A 21,495-nucleotide genomic window follows, 5' to 3' on the forward strand; every position below is an offset into this window, starting at 1 on the left:
ATGGAAAAAAAAACTTACGTATATAAAACCAACACTTAACACAAAATCTATGAAAACATCTGGACTCGTACATGTTAGTATCACTAGTGGCAGTTTACAAAAGACATAATAAGGCAAAGTTGTGCAAAATAATACACATTATTTATTGGGCAAGATATAAACAAAATAATAAATGTATGCAATCCTTGTATACAAAAAATACATTTGTAAGCCTGATATTATTTACTGATTTATTCAGGCTTTCTTCAAAACCGCTTTAATTAATAAAGGATGAGAGAGAGTGATAGAGACAGACAGACAGACATATAGTAGATATGTAAATGTTCGACTGTGTTGTGAATTTGGAAGAAAGGTCGTGTCTTTTCTGAATATGGCGAATTTACTCGCACAAGGGCTCCAGACGCAATGTATAGCATACAATGCCATTGGAAACGGCGTAAAACCCCAAGAAACAAACAAGAACAACGAGTAAAACTAGGGGTATTTATTATTCAGTTGACAGAGGGTGTTAGTGGGTGTGGATGTATGGCTGAGTTGTTTATATGTAACATGGAGTCCACCCAATAGACAAGCTAGTTTGAATATTAACTTACAGAAGTAAATAAACTCACCTCTTTTCACAGAAGAATGTAGACATAAACTGGTCTCCCAGCGGACAGAACTTTATCCAACCACAAACTATTTACGCGATAAATATATGATGCAATTCCAAGTCAAAATGAAATTTGTTTGTTTTCTGTTGTCTACTGTTCCAAGTCAAATAACGCAAATATCCGTTCACAAACACATTACAGTAAATAGTATGCATCAAATAATAATCCTTTAACTTTTCGATTTCTTCCAATTTTCTTTTCACACCACGCCAACCATAACCCTTATTCGCCATTTAAGAAACATCCGCTGTTTGCTTTCCTTCAATACCTGCAAACGTTTTACCGGTTTTCGCGGGAATGATTGAATAAACACTTCTTTGACATTAATCAAATAACGTGTTGGGTTTTTTTTTAAAGAAACGAAAATTTAGAAGTAGAAAGAAACGCCAAGACATGTAATTATTTATTGATTCTGCCGTTCTCCGTAGTCTTGCCAGTCATTATTTTTCTGGCTTCATCCGTATAAAATTAGGAGTATCCTTAAGGTCAACAGAACTGAAACATGAGTGCTTCGAAGCAGGAGCAGCATACATATATGTGATTCACCGCTATCGTGCAGTTGTGCACGTTTGAATCACAGAACAATAAAACCAGCTGAATAACAAGGACAGTTTCTGTTCGAGCCCCAGCTGATAGCACTTGAACTGTTTCTAGCAGGACATTGTGAGAGACTTCGATGGGGACTTGGTACGGGAATGAAAGCACTATTTTGACAGTTATTTACAGCGGAATTGAACAATTCAACTTAATGATAAAGATTAGTTAAAGAGAATGCTACTCATTTCTCTGTGTATGGCAGTGAAGCTGTGGCAATGTTATTCAGTTGTTCATTTGTAAAAAGGAAACCTCAAGGAAAAAGTAGTTCATACCTCGTTTGCGAGTATGGTAATTTGGAATCCGAAAACGAGATTATCGATTTCCTTCGTTCAGTATTAACAGAAAAACTCTTGTTCATTCCTATGGAAAAAATTGATTGGTATATTATAAATATCACGCCTTGTTACATGTCTATGTCACGTCCCTTACCTAATGGTCAAGGCCATGACAAGAGAACACGTAATTATGACTTCTACCCTTGTAGGAAGTATAACGTTTGAACCAAAGAAGGTATTATAATGAAACTTTGCTCAAGTATGTTTCGTGACTATGTGTGTCCACAACCATGTCACCTGCCTCAAGGCTAATGTGATATAGAAAGTAAGTACTTGGTTGAGAAACATCTCAACACCGACTCCCCATAATCAACAAATACTCATTAAAATCTAACAAAGCTATACATATATACGGAAATACAAATGACACACACATATGTGTTTGTATGGTAATACATTTAGAGTATGCGCATTTGGTTATAGCGCCCCGTTTTAAGGAACTCTTAGATTTTTGTGATTACTTTTCTGATTATTGGAATTCGGTGCAATGGAAATATTCCTTAGCCTGTCATAATTAGCCAATTACTAGGAGCAAACGTCACGGAGTGAAGTGTTAGTGAGTTTCCATGATGCCATGGTTCACTTTTATCGAATTCAGGTTAAAGCCGCATGAGTGTCCCTGTCGTACCATACTCCTTATTACAATCTAGTGGTGTACATTGGTGGTTTGCTTGGGATGGCAGTATTTACGGCAGGAAACCGGTAACTTACACAAAGGAATCAACAAGAAGGGACTTGGCAAATACCGTTTATGTCGCCTTGGTGGCAAATGTGATGCAGTTGTACTGGCGTAATGTGCATTGAAACCATGAATTGACTGACCTACGGTGGCGTAGTAAAATAGTTCCCTGTGTTAGGGAATAGTTGTATAGTTTCTACGGCGTGAACTGCTGACGGTACGGAAAGTTCGTGAAGAGAAACTATGCAAATGTGCGGTTAATAGTGTTATGTATATTTAATTTAATTTAATTATTTGTTTGTTAGTTTTCCATTTTTTTTTATTCCATTACATGTTATTGTATTGTAACTTTATTTACTGGATTTAACATTTTCCAGAAAATCAGTTCAGTTCTATTTGACCTGACTGTTTTTCATAAACAACTAATTATAGAAACTTTGTATTTAATGCTGACATATTTACTGACCTTGATTCAGAATCAGTAAGAGCTGAGATAAACAGTTTTGTATTCTTTCTCATAGTAAGATTCATAAAGTGAAATTGAGGCCATACTGGGAGTACGTGATATTAGGCATGTGAAAAGCTTCTATGTTATTCTAGAAGGGTGATCTCCCTTATACGGGAATCTGTTTTGTGTCTTAAATTAGTGTATAACTGTTTTCTATAGCGAATTAGGGCAGTCGGTCTTTAAACCATTGACACTTAAAGGTGTTTTGTTGTGGCCCGTTTTAGTTTACATTTTCTTCAAATTATTTGGATTCCAAGAGATTATTTTTCCCTGGAAATACTTGTGCTCTTAATTAATGCTTTGAGAAAGACAGCTATCGAGATTTGCACAGAATTCAAGCACTGGAATATTATTTTCTGTCATTCATTATAAAAATATTGACACATCAGTACCACGCTGACCACGTCATCACCTTTCATTTTGGATTTGATTTGGATTCGAACTCAGTTTCATTAGGACTTTGTATTACTAGGACCCCTTTTTTATTCTTGGATAATTTTTGGATTTGATTCGTGAAACTAAGTTCTTTTTCTCATTTTTACCTTGTTTCTCTAGGGAAATAAATTATTTGTTAAGTTTTACAAAGCTTATTGTCTTCACTCTTTTCTTGTTGTGTTTGTAAGAGCATAAACGTAACAATAGACAATTGAAAAGTTGTGAGATCTGTGGTATTGCATTGATTATAGAACAATTTATGTATAGAATAGACACGTAGGGCTTTCTAATTTACAACTGAATTTGTATTGAAGTCTTTGGAAATTTGTGTTAAACTTTATGACTTCTAGCGGGAATCGCGCCATGGTTTGACACCGCTCGGTCAAACAAATACCCCTGGCTTGTCCAGTTTAGGCACGGTTCTGCATATGTACGCATATTTTTTGTAACTTGCGAATTGACATCAGATCAATAAGCCATGGTAGCTCAATTGATACAGCATCGGATTCATCCTGGGTTCAATAACCATTTAGGCCAGCTCGAGTCTGCTGCCAAAGTGTGCCATTGAGAAAAGCACAAATGTCCCATATCCAAAGCGTGATATCGCCAATAATATGATATTAGGATCATTAAAACGAACAATAAGAAACAAAAACTTTCGTATATAATTCTTTTTATACTTGAAACCACCTTTTGCCACGCAGTACACCCACCAATTTATACTGCATGCCGAAAACTTGCCTAAGCACTCTGAGGGTTTGGCAAAATATATAAAAAATTAAGTCAATGCAGTGAGATACCAATTGGTCCATTGTTGTCGTAAAGTTCTCGGTTGATCGCTTAATAGTTCAAAATACTTGGTCATGAATAAGAAATTTGACTTGAAACTGAATTAAGCTCCTAATATTGTTATGGCATGCAAAGTAATATTTCCTACAGTTTATCAATAAGATCATATGATATATTTTTTGACATTTAATTAAGAGGCTCATTATCGTGTTTATGACACGCAGTAAAGATAACTATCATCGTACCTATTAAAATATTGGGGTGGGGAGGCAACACAAACGCAAAAAAATAATGTGGTGCAAAGTATATTTTAAGAATACATTATTCACAGACAAAGTTTAGACAGTAAATATAATAATTAATGGTAATATTCCTCCAAAACAAACAAAAAAAATATTTCATAATGCATAGTTAAGAAAGAAGAGTAGCCAAATGATGCAGGACAAAGCACTAGATATTATATACTATTAGTATCCATTTTCTCTCTCTCTCTCTCTCTCTCTCTCTCTCTCTCTCTCTCTCTCTTTCTCTCTCTCGTGGAATTAAAGCTTGTTCTATCTAGTGCGATAGATTCTGAAAAACATTTTGTATGGACGGAAAAAATCCAGCATTATGTATGTACGGAAAAAACAAGCATTTTGTATGTACGGAAAATCAAGCATTTTTACTTTCAAACTGTGACTTTCAATCCTCGCTCCAAATGTATTGAATCGCTCTACTTGAATGCTTATGCCGAGTTGAATTGACTCGCTCTGTTTGTTTGGTTATGTTGAGTTGAATTGACTCGCTCTGTTTGTTTGGTTATGTTGAGTTGAATTGACTCGCTCTGTTTGAATGGTAATGTTGAGTTGAATTGACTCGCTCTGTTTGAATGGTAATGTCGAGATGAATGTGTTGAACCTCACATTTGCTTTCTTACACCTGCAAAAAGAGGCAATATATGCATCTTTTATTGTAATACAAAAACATATAATATGAAGTTTATGTATGAAATTATAGATATGTGATTAAAAAACCTATAGTCATAATTTCCTAGCAGTTCGTGAAACAAACATATACAAATAAGATAAAAGGAATAAAGCTAAATTAGCATAACCAGAACAACAACTAAAACTTTTTACATGACTGTTCAGTTACGCTAGGAAATGACTTTTAATATGGTTGTTTTAGCTTTCGATAGTATTATATTTCGTGCTGTGTGTACAGCATTTTGTTCACTGGTAAGAAGTAATCTTTAATAACATGGTGCTAACATGTTTAAGCAGTTACCAAATGTTGTTCTAGAACAATATACTTGTTTATTTTATAGCGTGTACCAGACAAGAGGCGCACGCATGAATTTTCCGTTCCAGATGTTGATATCAATCAATTTATTCTCAGTAGTTACTCCTAAGAATAGGCATGCGCCTCCTTTCTGGTACATGCATTACTGCCCTTTTCTCTTTAGCTATGTTCTTAAAGAAATTACGTCTTCACAGACAAAATGCTAAACGTTGTGTAAAAATAATTTGTATTTATTGGTTACTGTATTTGTCTGGGAAAATATGAACGAGGGGTGTTTTTTCTCCCACTGTTCGACCTGTGGGAGTTAAGTATCCATCCGAGAAAACGAATTTATATTTTCCCATACAAATACAGAAACCTTTTTATTATATACTCATTTTCTTACTCTACCTAAGGTTTAATTATAACAAATGTACTACAAGAGACAAAGTAATTGAATTTATGCTGTATTCCAAAATAAATACAGAACCGTATATTCATAAATACACAATAGCAATATTAATGCGCACATAGCACAGCCCAGCGACCTTTAAACTTAGTCGCGCGCTCCACATCAGTTTAAAAAAGAATTGTCGTTTTGGTCTACTTAAAATTGAAATTGAGTCAAATTTTGAATGATTGTGCATGAATTTTGTTTCTATGTTCATCCACTCAATTCTGCTTTTCTGATTATGGTGGACTGCATTATCTGGGTTAATTCAGTGCAGTAAGGAGGATGAATATCAGCTGGAAATGTAGGCTACTCGAAATTCCAGTACAGTTTCGGTGTGTATCAGGTTTTGCACGACACGTCAGTCGGGTTTGAAAAACTAAGAAAGCATCTTTTGAGGAAATTCGAGATGCATGAATGTAAGTATGTTTTTTTTTACTATTCTTATTACCAACTAATGAAAACGTTTGTATGCTCTGATACGTGCGTCTCGCTAGTTGGAGGTACCTTCAGCTATGACCTGTAGCATACAGTGTGTCTTCTATCGCTTGCCTAACATTGTATCAAAATAGTTACACAGGGAAAATTGAAATGCAGCTATTGTGTGACACTCCATTTACCTAACGGAAATAATAATTTTTCGTCGTCTTTGATTATTGGCTCTGAGGCTCATAGTATTCTACCAAAACCTTCAGTTGCATTGTTTTTCTCGAATCTAGCATTTTGACAGACTTGTAAAATGGTATGTCTGTGATACATATGCGATATCCCTTGGCATCGATATGTTTTTCTGTGCTATATTATTTAGACCCTAGAGAACATTGGTCATGATCTGAATCATTCTATTTTCGAAAAGATATAAATATTCTCCTAAATAACTGTTTCAATGATAAGAACGGTATTTTCAACTACTGCGTATCTCAAGTTTGTTGATGACACTGCGAATATCACGTTCATTCGTTTGCTTGTTTGAAAGTTCGTCCACATCATTAACTTCATCATCTCTACTTTTAAATAGACGAAACAGCTGCTTTAGTTCATTCACGAACACATTTAATCAACCAAAACCTAAAGCGACTACTAGACGAGTGCACATGGTTTGTTTACAAAGTAGTTTCTTATACACTATGCTATCTTCAGGCACGTGTGTGCAATATCCTTCAGTACCATAACATACTTCACTATTCTGAGAATTTAATGTTAACTGAGACAAAAATAAGTATATATATATATATATATATATATATATATATATATATATATATATATATATATATATATATATATATATATATATATATATATATATATATATATGTGTGTGTGTGTGTGTGTGTGTGTGTGCATCTGTCCGCTATATCTACTAAGGTGGATATAAATAGATTTATTGCATCTGTCCACTATATCTACTAAGGTGGATGTAAATATATTTATTGCATCGTTGATATCGGAGTGCTGGCTAAAATTGTGTATCCAGCCAAAGTTTATTATGAAATTATTAAGCCAATGAATTTCCTTATATTTATAAAGCTACACCTTCCGTATGAAGCAAGCCAATGAAAGTCAGCATATTTATTCAGTTACACGTTATGTCAAAAGCAAGAACTAGCTTTGGTATACAAAGCAAAAGTGAACAACAGAAGGAAAGTTACTAAAACACAATAGACACGTGAATTAAATACAACGATTGTAGGAAATATTGCTTAAACAGTATATCTGTTGAGGTACATATCACTGTTATGTACATGTATATTTTTTGTAACATGATTTTATCTAATTTTTATCATTTTTATTCATGGCTGTATATTGTACAAAATATCCTAAGTTAAACTTTATATACTTTACCGGTGTCTGTTAAGAGCATAGTATTACATAGGATCAATAAATATATGGTTACATATGTATTGACAATCATTAATAATAATCTTAATAATAAGACTTAATGGCGCTTTTAGCTTAATTTCTCGTTGGCTGATAGGGTTTCGACGTTTCTAGAAGGATTCAGTAACTTCCCCTTGATTGGGGTTGGGCTAGATTACATGAATAGACCAGTTCGAGGCAAAGTGAGTAGCACATTCAGTCACGTGGGATCTAATGCAAAAAAGAGTTTGCAATAAATGGTGTATATAAATAGAGAACTAAGCAGTTTCATTCCGATTATGGAGTCCTTCTAACTTTTTGCGTTTCTGTTGTAAGTCTGCAGATGTGTTTTACGTTTAACTTAGATATTATTCGAGAGGAAAAACTTTGTTTGGATTATTCAGTGGAAATAGAAAGTGCTTATTATTTGGACTATATTATTATTCTGGAGCTATCATAAATTCTTCGAAGGAATTCGGGACTACGCCGTCTTGATAAGGATTGGTGGGTTGAGAACTACTGCAATTCCATCTTTGAAATTTAAAAGGAACTTTTCAGGTATTCGGGACCTTCATAGACCTTTAAAAGGATTAGTTTGGATTTACTTCATAATACTGTAAGTTCCTCTCACGTTTCATTTAATACTTTGCTATTTGAATTCATTGTTAAGTTTTACAAAACTTGTGGTTATGTTTTTCTTTGCTTAGTTTATGATCAAAGAGTCGTAACAGAAAACTAGGAGCTCGTCCGGGATACTTTCAGAGAAATTTAAATTGCTTTGAAATTTAAATTTATTTATTTCGGATATTTTTCTATATCTGTTGACACGGAATTGTATAAATCCCTTTATTTATTAAATACATGTACTCGGGTTTCGCTTTTTATGTACAACGATACCCGAGGGTGATTTGTGTATATTGTAAAATATTTCGAAACAGTGAGTTCTTTTCATCCTATGCCGCACGTGCGAAGTGCTTTCAATGAGAAAAACCGAATACTTTCAGCGCACAGACGATGTATGGCTGCATTGTCTGTGATTAAATGTCTCACAGTAAGACTAAAGCTTCACATTACTGAACGTCTTGCCAGTGAGCGGTCTACTTAAGGACTTGCACATCTTCAGCTATAGAGGTATGTGAGTTATTTATTAATTTCTTATGTTTATTATAAGTTATAACTACGTTTAGTTTTGTATATGTTCTATGTAGATTCGGCTTACGTAGCATAATGTAAATATTTTCTTTTCTTGTTTGTGACTTAGCAAGAGATTTATATTAGCAACAAAAAGTCGCATTTTTAAGAAACGTTTAGTACCGTAGGATTCTTATCTGGCACTGGCATGTTCACTTCTGAACCTGTTTAATGTTTTTTGATTATTGTGCCAATAATGTAATCTGTATAGCTTACAGTATATAACGTTATTACGTTTTATCGTATATGCCCGTGTCATGCATAGTACACGGTGTTAGATGTATTTTCAGCTGATCGGAGCCGACGTGGTACCAGCTGTAGAGCTAACCATAGAAGTTGACCATAGCAGCTGTAAAGCTGAACTATGTCAGCTGTAGAGCTGAGTGAATAATGTTGCTGGTCGAGTAGCTGGTGATCGTGCGTGGCTGACCGATTGGTGGGCGCTGATTGCTTGATTGACCAAGGAATAGAATGGTGGTCGGTTACTACCTGGAATACTGACTGCTTGATTGACCATTGTAACTTGTGGCCAAGTGTGCTGGTGACGGAGTGTGTAACTCATACATGTAATTTTTTAGCCGTGTGCCAATTTTGGGGTTTGTAATACCCAGTGTTTTAGGATTGTAAAGATATTTTGTATGATATCTGTCTCTTTGTTTTCATCGTTTAACTATCTGAGTCAAATACCTCATTTTTCACTATTTGATTGAATACATTTTACTATATGAGTAAAGCAACACATCTTTTACTATCTGAGTAAAACACATCATTCATTTCGTCGTGTGAATTTACTGTGAATCATTCACCTTTGTCCTTGTACTGTGTAAGGTCATTAATTTGTATTTACATTTGTTGCATTATTATTGTTAATTTGTACAATATTTGGATCTTATACCCGCACGTATTAATCATAATTCTTTTCTTATTCAAGTCATTCATCAATAAACATTGTATCTGAATCACCATCAAAAGTTTTCTGTTATAAATCCAAAATTCAACCTGGTTATCTTGTTACACCTATATGAAACCGACAAGCTTTCACTATGTCAGCTACAGTGGAAAACTTTATTTTAAATCATAGCTAGGAGTCGTGAGAGTCCTTCATAAAGGACGAATTGCTTCAACGTGCCAGACAATATGATATTTCAAAGGCACAGACATCTTGGTTAAAACAAGAAATATAACTATTTGGTTCTTTTATTTGGTAGAAAAGAATATTTTGGATAAATATGGTTTGAGTTTGATTAGTATGTGTGAATCGGACTCTAACTTGCATTGAAATTAAAATACAAGAATGAAATGGAGTTAAGGTAACTTGAGTTTCAATGCAAATGCAAACAGAGGAAAGAGAGAGACAAATTCAGAATAAAAAAGATGGAATTGAAAATGCAAATGCAGGAGAAGAAAGAGAGATGAGAATACAAGAAAAAAGAAAGAGTATCAAATATATATATATATATATATATATATATATATATATATATATATATATATATATATATATATATGTGTGTGTGTGTGTGTGTGTGTGTGTGTGTGTGTGTGTGTGTTACCTGTATTCATTAATTGATTATATGTATAAACGTTAGTCCTTAAAATAAAAATCTGGTAAAATTCCTTTTTTTTTCATCATAAAATTAAGAACAGAACAGGAGATATAGGAGATATGAGATAGTAATATTCATCACGTATTTCTTGCGAATGTCAGAGCGTACAAAATCTTTCTATATCCTTCTTTATAGAAAACATTAAACCACCTACCAGTTTCAACAGAATACCTATGATTTAGAGTTATAAGCTTTATTAAGCGTTCAGAGATTTTTTCTGGTAACGGCAAATAGATCTTTTGTAAATCCAAATTAGTTTTACATAGGCCGCAATTAATGCCTTTATGTGACACAATGGTGTTAGCTGCCCATGCATGTATGTATTGATCTTTTACTCGTTGTTCTACAATTGTTTTACTATTTAACTGACACTAAACTTTGATTCCTCCATACTTAGCTAAACCCAGCGTCAAATAGTATAGATTGTACTTCTCCATTTATTGTCATATTATATAGCTTAATTTGGCATTATTACATTTTGTTATAAATATATATTTCCATTTGCATTATTATATTTTCTTTTAAATAGACATTTTCATTGATATTATACCATTTTCATACATATAGACCTTACTAGTATGCGAATGAACCTTGCTTAGTACCTGCTTATCGAATTCTCCCTGGCCAATAGGAAGGGCTTACTACTTAAGGCGTGTGCTAGTAACTGCGTAATATTATATGGCCAATAGGAGGGGCTAAGTACTTCGGCCTTGTGTGAGTATTTGCATAAATAAACATAACGTGGGGCAAAGTGTCGTTAATGTTTTACCACCTTGACTACAAATAGTGAATATAACGTAATTTGAATCAAAATGTTCAGAAATTACTGTTTCGATGTTGCTCTTGAAATTGGCTCCAATCTAGTTCAAATGATAACTCTAAAAAATTTCAGTTTTTCATTCAGAAAGATTTTCTTGATAAATCAACGTGGTCGGTGCCTAGCACAAATTTCGAAAACGTCCATTTGTATGGAGATCCAATTAGTAGTAATACTTGGTAGACTTGTATCAGCCATGATACTACAACTGATAAGGAAGGACGGGTGATAATTGGCAGGATTTTATCAGTAATGATAATACTGCCGATAAGAGCCGAAATAGTGTGACTGGTGATAATAGGCCGGCTTTTAATAGCAGTGATATTACGACTGAAAAGGTTCGAAGTGGCGTGATACGTGATGCTTGGCCAGTTTGTGTTAGCTATTATAAAAAGATAATAAACTATTATATATATATATATATATATATATATATATATATATATATATATATATATATATATATATATATATATATATATATATATATATATATATATATAAGTACATAGTTTATTCCTTATTCAGTCTCCTCTCTTGTATTCATTAAATGGAGCATCTCTTGGCACTGTCCAGCAATAGTCTGATGGGCTCCATTTGTGCTGATAGCGTTTCTCCATTGTTGCAATGTCCTGGTGAAATTGTTTGCCATTCTCGTCGCTGCTGCTCCACGGTTCGGTGGAAATATCTAGATGAGAGTACAAAAATGTATCTTTAGTAACATGTTGCAACCAAGACTTTTGTATGCCATGAGGATTTCCACCAACTCCCTGCAGTTGTCTGCTTTGTTGTTTCCGATGAAATTTTTTGCCACTAACTGGAGGGCTTTCCATGCCGTCTTTTCCTTGCCACGCAGTGCACGGTCACATGCATCATTTCGAAGAAGTTTACGAATCTGAAAACCAACAAAAACACCTTCTTTTATCTTAGCTTCAATTAACCTTGAACATTTTCCAGGTAAATATTTGAAAGCTGCTTGTGTTTTGTCCATGGCCTTGACAATGTTTTTCATCAGACCCAGCTTGATGTGAAAGGGTGCTAACAAAATCTTCCTTGATTCAACAAGTGGTGGATGCTGAAGACTTTTCCTCCCAGGCCCAAATGACTGTCGGAGTAGCCAATCTCTATTTATATAGTGGGAATCTCTCGCACGACTATCCCATTCGCAGAGAAAACAACAATACTTTGTGTTCCAGTCTGCAGTCCAGGCAAGAGAGCAGGAACCTTTAAATCGCCACAAAGCTGCCACTGATGTTGGTCAGTTTATGCACCTCAAAAAGTTGTTTCATATTTTCGTAGGTTTTGTTCATATGGACTGCATGCCCAACTGAATTTATGGCAAAACATTGCCATCATGCGGCAAAACAGATTTAAAATTCGTCTTTCATGAATCAGTGAACAACTCATTTGGATAATGAACGATCTTGCTGGCTGCCATCACACCATCAATGTTGTTGCAGGCGACAAGATCCCTTCCATAAAGAAGAATGGGACAAGATCCTTTTAACGATCATGGAACATGGAAACACTAACATCACTGCCAGGAGACTCCACTGCTGTAGTCTGGAGCCCAACAGCTCTGCCTTACTCTTGGATAGTTCCAAATCCCTGACAAGGTCATTCCGTTCGCCTTGTGTTATGAAGTGTGGTTCAGAGGTGAAGGAAGGGAGAAAATATGGGTCACCTGACATTGATGGTTCAGAACAGGAATTTTCATCCTCTTCCTCTTCCTCGTCTGACTCAATTGAGAATGATTCTGGTGCATCAGGAACTGGCAGTCCTTCCCGTGGGGGTACTGAGCGTATAGCTGATGGGATGTGTGGATAATGCTCAATCCACTTTTTCTTCTTTGACGCACCTTTCCTAACTGGAGGCACCGTGCAGAAGTAACAATTGCTGATATGATCTATTGTCTCTCTCCAAATCATTGACACTGCAAATGGCGTAGATTTCCATTTTCTGTTCAACCACAGGCGAAGATTTGTTACACAAGTGTTGCGGCATGTGTGGGCCCACCTCTTGTCCTGATATCCAATTTGGCAGCCAAAATAAAGGCGATATGCTTTCTTAACGATAGTGGTTATACTGCCCTTTTGTGATGCAAAAGCCACTTCACCACAAACATAGCAGAAGTTATCTGCATTGTTCACACAAGTACGAGGCGTCTCTGCTTACTTTGGTTACCAGAAGTGTGTCAATTTCAAAATCAAACACTGAAAAATAAAAGAGCACGACACTGTATGACTTCTAGAGCTAATAAAGGGCAATTTGTTCAGGAGAGTGAGGTAAGCTTAGTTATGATTGCATCATCCATGACGTCTAGGAATAACACTGTGCAATTCATATCATATACGACGCAATACCAGCGTCAGATTACATCATTCATTGTTTTGCCTATAAAGCAAGTACTTTCCAAATCAAGTCATATATTTATTCATAGACCCAGTCAAAGATGTATTTTAGTCATTTCTGTTACTTAGTTTAAGACCGTAGAGTCGTACACATGCCTTCAGATTCTGTTACAGATGAACATGAGAATGAGGAGAACGGTTGAAATACTTACAGATTCTGTTACAAATGCACATAAGTATGATGAGAATGGCGGCAGCGCCTACTACACTGGCTGTCACCACGCCTGCAATTTCACCAGGATACAGCGACCGGTTCCTGATAAATTATACACACAAAATATACAAACTTTCTCCTTCCAGCGTTTTCTCATTAGCATTATTGTCAATATTCATGTAGATACAATATACTTTCTAAGCATTTTTGGAAATAAAAATTTTGACGTTATGGTTTATAGGAATATATATCAAATTCTTCTAAACATCTATGCACAAACTTATATAAACAAACATATATGTAGGACTGACGAAAACATTAAACGCCCACGAGAGTTCTTGGCTAAATTACACAAAATTTTAAAAAATGGACAGAAATGCACTAAGCATAGGGCCTCTGCAGTAAGCTATGAAAGCACATCAATGTATTGATACAATGTACGAGGCAAAGCGTTCGAATCAAAACAACCAGTATTGATTTCCTGAGGTCAAGAAAGGAAACTGATTTTCTCTTTTTGACAAGATATTCAGAGCGTGGTGACAATGTATCATTACCACAGTTACCATAACTGCGACACAACAAATCATGACTTGGCGGCATTCATTCACCCCCACCCACCCATTCCACCTCTCTCTCTCTCTCTCTCTCTCTCTCTCTCTCTCTGGGTTGGAACAAAATTATATCTAAAGTGTACGATACATAACATCGATATCTTTTCAAGCCAATGTATATATCAAGCAATCCAAATAGGACAGCTAGTTTAGTGAAAGGATTAACATGTACCAATAATAACAATAATTTGGGTTTTTATGCGAGCAAAATATGAATTCCTGTATGGCTTTATGTTTATGGCTGCAATAATCTGACATAGTCCTAATTCTAGATTCGTAAAGCTGTAACATATAAAATCTTGCTTTAACAACGTCACCACAAAGAGTTGTGTAACTCTTTTCTAAACAGCCACTGGTGCAACAACAAATTTTAACTTACAGTGTGTGCAATAAGTAGATTTGACTTGGGGTGAATGATTGGTCAGAGTGTTTATCAGCTATTACGACTCTATAGTAATAAATTAAGTAATAGGCAGGAGCCAAGAACCAACAAGTTTCGTAACATTCAACATATAATTTATTTCCATAGAATACAAACTGAAAATTTAAAAAGAACTAACAGTATTGTGAATTATATCCCAAACTGTTCAATCACAAGTCCAACTGTATAATATTACAATTGAAATCCAGTGATATTTGTTATGTATATTTAATTTAATTCTTTGTTTGTTAGATTTTTTAAAAACCTATTTCATTGCATGCTATTGTAATGTAACATTGTTTACTGGATTTGACATTGTCCAGAACTGAAACATTGGATCTAGTTTCTGACCCTGTTCCAAAATCAGTCACAGTTTTGGTAAACAACATTTTTTTTTATTTTTCTCAAAGTAAGAATCAGTAAGTTGAGTCAACGTCATACATGGACTACGTGTCATTAAGCACGTGTCAATTGGCAAACAAACTTCTATTTTTGTCCAGAAGGATGAACTTTTGACCCCATCCGGAAATCTGTTTTGAGTTTTAGTTAGTCTTATAACTGATGTTATGATAAAGGATTGCCAGTTGGGCTTTAACATCTGACACGTTAATATGGATTATGTTGTCACCAGTTTTGGCTGCATTTTATTTTCTTCAAATTACTGAATTCAAGTGATTGTTTTCCCTGGAGACACAACATTGCTCTGATAATTCTTGGACAAAGACATTTACTGGAATTTATAGGGAATTCAAAACTGGAAAAATATTTTCTGTGTTTCAACAAGAGACTGTTGACACATCAGTATAACGCTAGCTATTACAGACGTTATCGCCTTCCATCTTGAATTTCATCGGCATTTGAACTGATATTCAATTAGAACTTTTCACTGATAGGAATTGTGTTTTCTAATTCTTGGATTACAATTTGGATTTAATTCGTAAAACCGTAAGTTCTTTTTTCTTATTTTTCACTTTGTATACTACGGAAAGAAATTATTTGTTAAATTTTAGAAAGCTTGTAGTCTTCACTCTTTTCTATTACTTATTTTAAGAGCATAGACTCGTAACATATTCCAAATAAATTCCAACATTCAATGTGTGCCTGTAGTCTCGAATGTGCTAATGGGCCAGTAGCCTGGAATGTGGCGATTTACTAACAGACTTCTGAAGTATTACAATAATATGATCCAAAATGTCATGACTAAATTTGCCATAATTCCAAATGAACGGTTTAGTCAAAGAATAGTATTGAGTACTTTTAAGTTCCAGTGAATAATAATTTGAATAAAAAAAATCGACCCAAATTAAAAACAGAACATAACAATAAGACAGGCTGTTAAGGCAGGAATGAATATTTTTAAAGTAAACCAGTGTGTATAAGCCTCCGCTTGACCTATAATGCAATTACCATTTTTGGAAATACTCCGTCAACTTAACGGACAATTTCTTTTCTGGAACATTCTAAGGTCAGAATCAAGGCTGTACCTTTACTTCCAACTGAAGTAAACATGTTTACAATTAATATGATCTTAATGTTTAATCTGTAATGATAAAGAAATATTAGCTGTGTCATACGTTGTTTACGTTATAAATGTCACTGGGCAGTTATACCATTATTAAATTGATTTTAGACTAAGGTCAATTACACAATATATATATATATATATATATATATATATATATATATATATATATATATATATATATATATATATATATATATATATATATATATATATTCGTTGTCACAAACCAACATGCAATACAATTTAGATATACATAACTCAGCAAGCATGCCTGGCGAAGACGACTAAGTCGTTTACAAAATAATTTTACAATAACAATATTGCTGAACGGAAATTTGCCATGAGTTGTATTATTTTCGGCAAAAAACACAGCTGGTTGGAATTATAGCTGACACCTTTGTCACACAAACTGAAAAACTCATTATGTTTTTGTTTAGAATAGATGCTTTTGGACCTTTATTGTCAGTAACATACGGAGCAGTTTTAATGAGAATTTTAAATGTCCTATAGAGATATCCCCAAACATTTTATAATGTTGGAATTCCTTTCCAGACAAACTCATCATGTGAAACCTATATACAAATTTTAACATTACACCTCTTTCTTATTGATTTCAACATGGGCGGGTTGGCATAATGTTAAATTCCCCTTGTGCCCATAAATTTGTTTTTACGTTTTGTTTATGTATATCTATAATTTTTGCAATTTTTATTCATGGCTGTAAGTTGTATATAGCTGGATTTGAGTGTCTATTTTACGAACGTAAAATTGCGTAGGCCCTATAAATATGTTGTTGTTGTTGTTCTAGGGTTTAACGCCATTATTCAGCACAAGATAGGCTGTACATGGCAGCCAGTATAACTGGTGGAGGAAGAACCCTGGAAAACCCATGGAAGAAGCACCGACCCACGAGAAGCTACTGGCAGGCTTTCCCACGTACCCACGCTAGCCGAGCATGAGACTCGAACCCATATAAATAGGTGCTTACGTATGTATTTACAGTTACTAATAATAAAATTACCAGTAAATATGGTGAGACGATTCAGCCTTTTCTCCATTCTCAGGTCGGACAGGTGGTATGTTGGAAAAATTAACTTAGTTCCCATTGAATGGTTTTAATCATGTGACCTGTTTAACGAAGTTGGAAATTTGCGCTTTTCACGTTAGTAGGAGTGACAATATACATAGCTGAGCTTTTCGCATGTATATACGTAGCAGTTTTCTTATTCTTATGTCAATTGTTCTTGTTGTAACATCAAGTCTACAAACGTTTTTATGATTTATGCATATATTATCTGAGAGCGGAAAACCCCCACATTTGTTTGGATTATTCGGTGGAAATAGAAAGTGCTAATTGGACTATAATATTATTCTGGAACTACTGGGAATTATTCAAAGGAGTTCTGGACAACGTCATTTTTAAAAACGTTACTATTGTTGGCGGATCAGTACTTTACGGTTTTGAAGTTTATATGGAACTTTTCATTCTTTTCGACTTTAATGAACTTTTTCAGAATTATTTTGGATTCACTTCACAATACTGCAGGTTTTATTCACATTTTCATTTATAACTTTGATAATTAAGTTCTTTGTTTAGTTTTTCAAAACAGTTTGATTTTGCTTCTTTCTGTTACTCAGTTTGTGACCAAAGAGTCGTATACACAAGATCCCACTTTGCGCCCTTATCGTTGTCCCAGAAGACTCCCATTTCATCACAGTATACAAATATATTTAGAAAATATAATGCTATAACGTACATTTATATCAGTGTATAATTACATGTTTATGCAGACCTCTGTATAAAATACATCCATCCAAGAATACAAATATAAAGAGAACATTTATTGTTAGTACGCTCATTTCATACCAGTATACCAATAAATGGGGAAAGTATCCCGGCTTTAGATCCAATACAGTACATCCAAAGTTCTGAATTTGTAATTGCATAGATTCCATCACCTACTGTTTGAAATACCAAGGTGACTCCATAACCCAAAATCGTTGTCAAAACGTAATTACGTTTTCATTATAAGATCTTTCCCGCAATAATTATTAAGTGATAAAAATATGAAAACACAACTTACGTTCTACAGCATGCCGGACATCTGTCCACCTCACAGCAGCTATGGTTGATACTGCAGTAGAGGAACCTATTGTCACAATACCAATAATACGAGCCAGTACATCTGGTGTACACACCGGGTATAGTTTGTGTCAAACTGGTATCGGCAACGTAGCATGCCGGAAGTGCAGGATTCGTAATTCCCCAGCATCCATCGCCAAACAATGACACTATTACAAATAAAGTTACCGTCAAGCGAAAGTAGTTTTTCATTTAATATCTTCTTTGTACAAAAGTCCAGTGAGATAAATTGGGATTTTCCAAGTTTTGCAATAAAATCGCAGTGTTTTTACTTTTCGAAAGTATTCTCCAATTTCCGAAGCACAGGCTTAAGTGATCGCTTTTATTGACTATTCTTTTTGTGAACTGTGGGAATGTAACATGATATATCCACCTTGTTCATTGTGTTCCTGTTTTCTCATCTAATACTGCTATTATTTGGCTCTATTGATCAGCTTGAAACGCTCAAGCGTTCCTAACAAATTCTCTTCCCTGTAGTCAGCATTAGATCCCAAATATATTTGCATAATCATAGGTCTCATGGAACTCATTTCGTATGCATTGTATCCATTCTACTTGTTAACCATGCCCAATACAAATTCATTTTGTATCTGAATTCCCTGTACATAAACTTACACAATCACACAATTCGTTGGTTATTCCAGCAGTATTCACGCTAAAGATAGATGTCTTACACAGATACCTCTCTATACCGGTTTGGGCCATGAACTAGTTTATTCACAAATGTCAAACAAAAGACAAATCTACGAGGACTCTACAAGGTCTATCCGTTCCTACACACACACCATTGTTGAATGTTCTCCGGAGCAAGTATTTATTTACAACCCCGAGTAACAGCTAAGATATTTTCTGCGCCTTAACTGTATATACAAATGGACTGCTCATATAAATGAACCCTGACTGTACATACAATTAAACCCTGACCGTACATACAACTAAACCTTGAACGTACATACATATGAACCCTAACTGTACATACCAATTAAACCCTGGCCGTACATACAATTAAACCCTGACAGTACATACAATTAAACCCTGACCGTATATACAACTGAACCCTAACTGTACATATAGTTAAACCCTGACTGTATATACAATTAAACCCTGACTGTACATATAATTAAACCATGACCGTCTATACAATTAAAGCCTGACTGTACATACAATTGAACCCTAACTGTACATACAATTAAACCCTGACCGTACATAAAATTAAACCCTGACCGTATATACAGCTGAACCCTAACTGTACATATAATTAAACCCTGACTGTATATACAATTAAACCCTGACTGTACATGTAATTAAACCCTGACCGTCTATACAATTCAAGCCTGACTGTACATACAATTAAACCCTGACTGTACATACAATTAAACCCTTACCGAACAGGCAATTAAACCCTAACTGTACATACAATTAAACACTGTATATACAATTAAACCCTGACTGTACATATAATTAAACCCTGACCGTCTATACAATTAAAGCCTGACTGTACATACAATAAAAATCTGACTGTACAAATAATTAAACCCTGACCGTCTATACAATTAAACCCTGACTGTAAATACAATTAAACCCAGACCGTACATACAATTAAACCCTGACTGTACATGCAATTAAACCCTGACAGTCCCTAACTGTACATACAATTAAACGCTGACCGTACATACAATTAAACGCTGACCGTACATACAATTAAACCCTAAATGTACATACATTTGAAACATGACTGTACATACAACTAAACCCTGACTGTACATCCAATTAAACCCTGACTTACATCAAACCCTGACTGTACACCCAGACTGTGCGTACCATTAAACCCTGACCGTACATACAATTAAACCCTAACTGTACATACATCTGAAACATGACTGTGCATACAATTAAACCCTAACTGTACATACATCTGAAACATGACTGCACATACAATTAACCCCTGACTGTACATACACCTGAAACATGACTGTGCATACAATGAAACCCTGACTGTACATACAATTAAACCCTGACTGTACATACATCTGAAACATGACTACACCTTCAACTGAAAATATGTGAAAAGTACAGGACAAATCTTCGACTTTTCAGACTGAGTTAAGTTGAATTATTTCTCCATGGATATTTGTCGTAAACTAAACATAATTCAGGTTATGGTTTTAACACACATATAAAACTATATCCCATGATCAGGTGTTATTAATATCTTCATTCTTAATTTCATCAAACAGTTGTTAATTCAGCCTCCAATGATAATCTATTCATTCTGGAATTGTCTAAAGTCATTAGCAATTTGTTTATAAAATGTTTGACGAAATCTAACAGGCCCATACGTGTTTATCAGTGGGCTGTTCTCATATGCTTTTAAATAATATATCTATAATAATTTTATTTCACATGACCTTATATTTAGTAACATGGATATTATATTAGAAGAGAATTAATTTTTTTTAAAATATGTTTTAGACACCCCAAATCTATCCAATGCAGCCTTCCATCGCATTAAAAAATGATATATCTTGTAGAACAAAATAAAGATTCATTGAGTACTTTGTTTTACATAATGTGAAATATATCGTCATTTATTTTGGATCCACATAAACAGCATATCGTATGGAAACCTTCACTGATGACCCTCAAGAATATACTAAAGGAATACATCGCCAAAACTATTCTCTCCAAATACCTCAAAAAGATAAGATAAAGAAGGCGAAATCAGAGAAGAACGAGAACAAGAATGATAAAAATATATTCCATCATATTTAATAATAATAATAATAATAATAATAATAATAATAACCTTTATTTAACGAGGATAGCTCATCTGGTCATGAAAGACCCATCTGTACGGTAGTCCTTAATGTATTAATAGGTTATGTAATTCAAAAGTCACTTAGTACACTCATGTATGGATTAATATATGTAACCACAGTCGTCAGCAGCCACATATATGAACATATTCTATGCACTTTAGGTTCAGAGTTAGATTAAATCCGTATTCTGGGCTTACCGTTAAACTATGTTTTTGTGGGTGGGATG

The 21,495-nt window shown here is 34.5% G+C and overlaps 1 protein-coding gene across 1 annotated transcript; it reads right to left on the reverse strand.

Annotated features, from left to right (window-relative positions):
* Positions 1–4,288: 4,288 nt before the first annotated feature.
* On the reverse strand, positions 4,289–19,405 carry LOC149798733 (uncharacterized). Its single transcript, XM_089957601.1, has 3 exons — positions 18,392–19,405; positions 13,749–13,852; positions 4,289–4,917 (listed from the first exon to the last, which is right to left on the reverse strand). The coding sequence occupies exons 1-3, from the start codon at positions 18,640–18,642 to the stop codon at positions 4,898–4,900; spliced, it is 375 nt and encodes a 124-aa protein (XP_089813727.1). The 5' UTR covers positions 18,643–19,405; the 3' UTR covers positions 4,289–4,897.
* Between the last annotated feature and the right edge of the window lie 2,090 nt (positions 19,406–21,495).

This window comes from Sinohyriopsis cumingii, chromosome 5 (genome assembly GCF_028554795.1).
Source record: "Sinohyriopsis cumingii isolate HCF-2022 chromosome 5, ASM2855479v2, whole genome shotgun sequence".
Lineage (NCBI taxonomy): Eukaryota > Metazoa > Mollusca > Bivalvia > Unionida > Unionidae > Sinohyriopsis > Sinohyriopsis cumingii.

Excerpts from the sequence above, each read along its gene's own strand:
- LOC149798733 (XM_089957601.1), bottom strand. The coding sequence starts at position 18,642 with ATGAAAAACTACTTTCGCTTGACGGTAACTTTATTTGTAATAGTGTCA. Across the intron at positions 13,853-18,391 it reads TGTCCGGCATGCTGTAGAAC|GAACCGGTCGCTGTATCCTG; the intron begins GTAAGTTGTGTT and ends ATAATTTATCAG. Across the intron at positions 4,918-13,748 it reads GTGCATTTGTAACAGAATCT|GTGTAAGAAAGCAAATGTGA; the intron begins GTAAGTATTTCA and ends CTCTTTTTGCAG.